At 37.2% G+C, this 7,188-nt stretch overlaps 1 protein-coding gene across 1 annotated transcript; it reads left to right on the top strand.

Annotated features, from left to right (window-relative positions):
• The first annotated feature begins 1,543 nt into the window (after positions 1 to 1,543).
• Positions 1,544 to 3,066, top strand: LOC126031096 (ras-related protein Rab-2A). Its single transcript, XM_049789378.1, has one exon. It carries the CDS (start codon positions 1,557 to 1,559, stop codon positions 2,193 to 2,195), a length of 639 nt encoding a protein of 212 aa, XP_049645335.1. The 5' UTR covers positions 1,544 to 1,556; the 3' UTR covers positions 2,196 to 3,066.
• Positions 3,067 to 7,188: the final 4,122 nt, after the last annotated feature.

Raw genomic sequence — 7,188 nt, 5'->3', positions numbered from 1 at the left:
ACACATCTTTCTTTTCTTCTACCAGGGGTCCTCAAACTTTTTAAACAGGGGGCCAGTTCACTGTCCTTCAGACTGTTGGAGGGCCAGATTATAGTAAAAACAAAAATTATGAACAAATTTCTATGCACGCTGCATATATCTTATTTAGAAGTGAAGAAACAAAATGGGAATAAATACAATATGTGGCCCGCGAGCCGTAGTTTGAAGACCCCTGTATCTACTATCTTAAAATAATAAAAAGAGTGTACTAAAGCTTCTGCTACTATGTTAATGGCTTTATTGGTGATATAATAATTGTCACAAATATAACTGTTAATAAACTCTTCTTTTTCCAATTCTCTTTATTTTTTAAATTTTAGATCTATTTTCTTTATATTTTTGATAACTTTGCTTCCTGTCATCCTGAAATAAAAGTGTAAGAAAATCAATTTTGGGGCCCGAGAGATAGCATGGAGGTAAGGCGTTTGCCTTGCATACAGAAAGATGGTGGTTCGAGTCCTGGCACCCCATATGGTCTTTTGAGCCTGCCAGGAACAATTTCTGAGTGTAGAGCCAGAAGTAACCCCTGAGCACTGCCGAGTGTGACCCAAAAACAAACAAACAAAAAAGTCAATTTTAGTGATTGGATTTCTGTTGTCCTACTTAGTTGCATTTCATTGTGGTGGACCTAACAGACTAAATCCTAATGTAAGTATGCCAAAGTATCCATTAATTAGATGCCTATTCCATGCAGCTCCATAATTCTGAATCATCTCACAGATTCTAAAACTGTCTTGCAAAAAAATGTCCTGAACTCAAAAAATTAATTAGCTATTTTATAAAGTGATGTTCACAAATAAGATGGCTATACTCATCTTGTTCTTAGGCAACTTACTCATAGATTAGCAAGAAATCCTGAATATGTTGTGTGTTGTGGATCTTGGCCAGGAGGAGAAATGAGGGGAGGATTAAGTGATTAGAAAAACCAGATTAGGTCTTGCTAGAATCTGGATAAAGTTTGATTCATTTCAAGGAAGAAGAGAACTAAGAAGATCTGTGAAGCTGAACTGCCACTAGAGAATGAATGAGAGCAGCAGATAGCTGCTGGTAACTTTCTATTGGGAATGACCAACTAATTCTTCCTTTTCCAGGAACTTTTTTGATTTTAGTTATAAAAATCCCTTGTCCTGGTTAGTTTTTAGTTCTAGTATCTTATGGTATATGAAACAATATTTGCTCCTTAACTCACATAGACTAATATGGTCACCTTTTAAATGATTTTTTATCAATGTGCTGGGGAGAATGATTACAGTATAAGTTTTTTGTTCCGTTGTTATTATAATAGAATTGTGAATTTTTAGAGTGAACTCAGCATCTAGCTATGGAGGATAAGAGAGAAAAGGCGAGAAAAGAGAAGAGGTGAGAACTCAGAGTGAGGAAGAAAATATATGAGGATATAAACATGTGCCTGTGCATATGGTGGTGAATGAGGGGAAGTTTATACAGTGGTGGATCGGAGATTGGTGATGTCGAGGGAGATACAATAAAAGAAACTATAGCACTGAGCGGCCGCGGCCATGGCGTACGCCTACCTGTTCAAGTATATTATCATCGGCGACACGGGTGTTGGTAAATCATGCTTATTGTTACAATTCACGGACAAGAGGTTTCAGCCAGTGCATGACCTTACTATTGGTGTGGAATTTGGTGCTCGGATGATAACTATTGATGGAAAACAGATAAAACTCCAGATATGGGATACGGCTGGACAAGAGTCTTTTCGTTCCATCACGAGGTCATATTACAGAGGTGCAGCAGGGGCTTTACTAGTGTATGATATTACAAGGAGAGATACATTCAACCACTTGACAACCTGGTTAGAAGATGCCCGCCAGCATTCCAATTCCAACATGGTCATTATGCTTATTGGCAATAAAAGTGATTTGGAATCTAGAAGAGAAGTAAAAAAAGAGGAAGGTGAAGCTTTTGCACGGGAGCATGGTCTTATCTTCATGGAAACTTCTGCTAAGACTGCTTCCAATGTAGAAGAGGCATTTATCAATACAGCAAAAGAAATTTATGAAAAAATTCAAGAAGGAGTCTTTGACATTAATAACGAGGCAAATGGCATTAAAATTGGCCCTCAACACGCTGCTACTAATGCCACACATGCGTGCAATCAGGGAGGCCAGCAGGCCGGGGGAGGCTGCTGTTGAGTCCGTTTTTACTGTCTTGCTACCCAGATGGGGCCTACTCAGCTATTCTTTCACTCCTGCTCAGCTGAGACATGAAACTATTCGAAATGGCTTTATGTCACAGAAGACTTTAATCCTTCAAATTCTTGTATAATTTTGAATAAATGGTTAATGTTCACTTAAAAAAAGAAACTGATTTTGGAGATTGTATTCATACCTATTTGCATTTGATTTCTAGGTCAGTTGACGTGGTTATTTTTGTTAAATGTTGTCTTGTGCCCTTACCTACAAACTGAATTGTATTAAACACTACAAAGTCATCTAGAGTATTTTAAATGGGTTTGTGTAGCTAGGTTTCCCAACACCTGTGGTTACCTAATGTTTAATCTTATAGAACTGTCCTCAACAAGTTTGTCGACCTTCAAGGCTCTAAGGAAAAACAGAAGGACTCTGAATTCTGTATTTATCATTTACTTTCTGTATATATAGTTTAATAACCTGCTTGGGTGTAATTTGCCAAGCTTGAATTCTTTAATGCATTTGCATAAATTCTCTACTGTTTAGAGCATAAAGCTACAGAAGCTTTGTTAGGAATTGCTTGGACACTGAATTTTAAACTTTTTGACATTGTTAGCAAGCATGTTCATCTTTTCTTGTCACTAGTCCAAGAAAACTACGCTTAATGTACATTACTAAACGCTATGTATGTATTAACCTGTTTTAATGCCAAAAGTTTGCTATTTGTCAACTATTTCTTTAAGACCTCTTCAGAAAAGGATTTGTTTGCCTTAATGAACACTGTTAGGTAAAACACACAGTATAATGAGTGGAAAGGGTGGAAGCAAGAACTCCCTCCAAGCGACTCCAAGAATGAATGTCCATTTAGATGGCACATTACGAGGACTTTGTTTTTTTTCTTTTACCCACATAATTTCTATTTTCATGCAGGACAATTTTTCAACTTTGATGTACAGTGACTATGTAAAATTTTTTTTTCAGTGGCAACCTATAATCTTTAAAATATGGTAAGCATCTTGTCTGTTTTGAAGGGAATATGACAATAAATCTACCAGATGGAATATCCTGTTAAAAAGTAAAAAAAAAAAAAAAAAAAAAAAAGAAACTATAGCATAAAATTACAGCCAAACTTTTGAATATCGAGTCACTGGTCAATGCTGTAGCTTTATACAGAGGTTTCTTAGCAGTGGGATAAGGCTGGAAGAGAACCACTTTTCAAGTTCTTTCCCATGTGAACATGCTCACAACTACTCAAGTCAAAAGGAAATTCAGGTTAAATGAAACCGTCTTTCACATATAACCAAGTCTTTTTCTATAAAATTTTCTCCTATCACTCTGTTTGAATGTCATGAAACTTTTATCTTAAATATGTGTCTACTTTTGTTGTTTTGTTTTGTTTTTGAGTCACACCTGGCAGCGCTCAGGGGTTACTCCTGGCTCTATGCTCAGAAATCACTTCTGGCAGGCTTGGGGGACCGTATGGGATGCCTGAATTCGAACTACCGTCCTTCTCCATGCAAGACAAACGCCTTACCGCTGTGCTATCTCTCCGGCCCCTAGGTGTCTACTTTTATTCAACTTACTAAAAATAACCTCATCAATTAAACTCTATCTAGTATAGTTTATAGCTTTGTCACATCTCTGAGATTGTTTATCATTTTCAACTGATCTTTCTAATTCTAATAGTTGGCAGTGCTCCTCACTTTTATATTTTTTAGACTGGCTTCTAAACTATTACTTTCTTTCTTTTTCTTGTTTCTTTACTAAATTATTTTATTTTCATTTACTAAAGTATTGATATTATCAAGAGACTTCTTTACTTCTTTTATATGGGGGGCACACCCACTTATGCTTAGGGGTTACTCCTGGCTATGCACTCAGAAATTGCTCCTGGCTTGGGATAACATATGGGACACTGGAGAATGAACTGCCGTGACAGGAAGATAGCACTGGTGAAGGGTGGTTTACATTCTATGACTGAAATTTCAGTCTGAAAATTTTTGTAAACATGGTGACTAAACACAAAATTTAAAAACTAAGATCCTTGAGAAAAAAAACGTTACTTCTGGCTCTGGATCTGCAATCAAAAATCTACTTCTCTCACTTATTACCTTTGTCATGGTAGTTGTTAGTGTAGTTATTTTTCTAGCTGCACTCATCACTCTTTGTGGTGAGCTTCATATCATGAGCTGGTCCTTCCAGCCCTCATCTCTGGGCATTATAACAAAATGTCTTTTATTTTTCTTAAAACCTATAGATGAGTGAGATTATTCTGTGTCTCTCTCTTCCCCTCTAGCTTATTTCACTCATAATAACAGTTTCCATGTACATCAATGTATAGGAAAATTTCATGACTTTATCTTTCTTGATGGCTGCATAATATTCCATTATGTATATGTCCACAGTTTCTTTAGCCATTCATCTGTTGAAGGGCATCTTGGTTGTTTCCAAAGTCTCATTAGTGTAAATAGAGTTGCAATGAATATAGGTGTGAGGAAGGGATTTTTGTATTGCGTTTTTGTGTTCTTAGGATATATCCCTAGTAGTGGTATAGCTAGATCATATGATCTGGCCTTGGGTTCTTTGTGAAGATAAATATCCATTTCTAGGATTTGTTAAGAACTCTAAGTTCTGGTGGTCTTCATTCAGAGTTTTATCAGGGATTTGGTTCACATGATCTTCTGAGGAGTTTGATCTGGACTGGAGAAGAGCAGGATAATTCCTTCTCAGATTATATCTTGGTCTTATGCTTTTCTGCTAATCATTGGTAACCACCCCCCCTTCCTACTGCCTGCTTCAAAATCAGGAAAAAACAACTTTTTTTTACTATAGTATAAAGGTTTATTTTTATATATATGCAGCACTTTTTTCAGTTGAAAAGAAGTATAGCAACAGGCAGAGCTCTACTTTCTAAATTTGATTCCAAAGGCCAATAAACTCCTACAGTAAAGTTAACTAAAATTAAGCACAATGGAAATTCAGTTTCTTATTTGTTCTTGACACAGTTCAAGTTGTCACAGACTGCGATCATAAACTAGGAGATCTAGAACAAGTTCATCATGACAGAAAGTTCTACTGGTCAGCATTTTGGTTAAACACACACACACACACACACACACACACACACACAAAGTTTCATTCACTGTTCATGCTCTTTTCCAAGATTTTACTTATTTCAAGCACTTATCAAAGCAGATATTCAGCGTTCAGCCTCTACAGTGAAACTAGGGCAATCTTTTAAAATTACGAATATGCTCAGCTCACTCTTGTGCTCAAAATAAATACCTCTTATTTCCTGACAAGATAAAATTTAAACTCTTGCAAATGCCAACTAAGGAAAGACTTTTCTATTCCTTTCTTGTCCTGTCCATATGTTCCATATGCCCGTTTCTAGTAACTTTTATTCATTAACTACTTTGTAGAGCTCTTCATTTTCACCTCCTTTGGGGACATTTATGCTCATACAATTTTTGGGGGATAGACATGAGCGGGAAGGCTACCCCAAAGGACTGTTTGACCAACCTGGCTAGATATATACTGAACTCATTCCTCATGTGCTGCTAACACTGTTATATTTTAAAATAATGATCTGGATGAGCAAGAAACTTAACACAAAGACACAAACACTTAGGAGAAACAGGTCTCTGTGTTGGTCCTCTTTTCATTGGTCCATTTTTAAGAATGAAAATATTGAATAAAACATATGTTCAGACTCAGAGTTAGAAAGGTAGAAAAGTTTGTTGAAAAGTAAAGAAACTCCCCAGTAGGGGAGGAACAGAGTATTGAACTAAGTATAGCTCATTTATTTTTGATGGTGTTTTTTGTTTATTTGTTTTTTTTTCAACTGGGCCTTTGTGTTTCTTATCCAAGTAACAGAGGATTCCTGTTTGATTCTCAGAAATGTTTTGCTAATTTAGGACTCATTTGTGTTAGTAAGGTAAGATTAATATCTTTCATTCCCACTTATGCTAGTAGGAATTGTCTGTTTATTTAAGACCTTTTAGGTTATATATTTCACCATCTGTCTAGGTATCACCTGTTATCTCAGTCTCTGGTGAGCTTAAGGCCTGGAACAGAATTTATAGCCTTGGGAAACTGCAGAATTTCCTTCCTCTGAGAAAGAGCTGAATTTGTAGGAATATTTAAAATGTAAGATGGGACAGCTAACATGAAGCTGCTCACAACAGCTTCCAGAAAACACCGAGACTTTCTCTTTCAGTGGGGGCTTGGATATATAGCACAGTGGTGAGGTCACATACCTGACCTGCATTTGATTTGGGTTCAATTTTCTAAAGAACATAGTTAACAAGCATTGTCTTGTGCAGTTTCAGAAGCCCTGAGCAATTCCAGTTGTAGACTACTGGAATGGGTATCAATTCTGTTGTCGAAGGGTTTTTAAACTATGTCTGAAACCCTGCTTCATCAGCTTTACTTGGTCTCTTCCATTTTCGCAGGAGTAAGCGAAATGTTATTACAAATGTCTTCTTCCTCCTCCTCTTCTTCCTCTTCCTCCTCTTCTTCTTCCTCCCTCTTCTTCCTCTTGCTCTTCTTCATGTTTTTCTTGTCGTTCTTCTTCTTCTTCTTCTCCTCCTCCTCCTCCTCTTCCTCCTCTTCCTCCTATTCCTCCTCCTCCTTCTTCTCTTCTCCTCTTCCTCCTCTTCTTCTTCTTTTTGTCTTCCTGCTTTCCTCCTTCTCCTTCTCCTCCTCCTCTCTTTCTTCCTCCTCTTCCTCTCTCCAAGCTACAGAGTACAGGAATCTAACCCACGTGCATGTGGCTATGACCAAGATTAAGCAAAGCTGAGATATAAGGAAACTGCTTGGTTATAGCCTTAGAGAGGTTCAGTGATAGGCTACAGATCCCCTATCATTGAGACATGATAAAAGGATTTTTCTTGGCTAGAGAGATTCCAGATCAGGAACATAAGCAGAAGGTGAGACATTACTTAGGACACCATACACTGGACCTGGAGTTGAGGTACAATATGAGTGACATTGG

Source organism: Suncus etruscus, chromosome 15 (assembly GCF_024139225.1).
Source record: "Suncus etruscus isolate mSunEtr1 chromosome 15, mSunEtr1.pri.cur, whole genome shotgun sequence".
NCBI classification, from domain to species: domain Eukaryota; kingdom Metazoa; phylum Chordata; class Mammalia; order Eulipotyphla; family Soricidae; genus Suncus; species Suncus etruscus.
The sequence above is the reverse complement of the archived record's forward strand: the minus strand, read 5'-3'. Positions and strand labels throughout refer to the sequence as shown.

Coding starts and splice junctions, on each gene's coding strand:
- LOC126031096 (XM_049789378.1), top strand. CDS start 1,557: ATGGCGTACGCCTACCTGTTCAAGTATATTATCATCGGCGACACGGGT.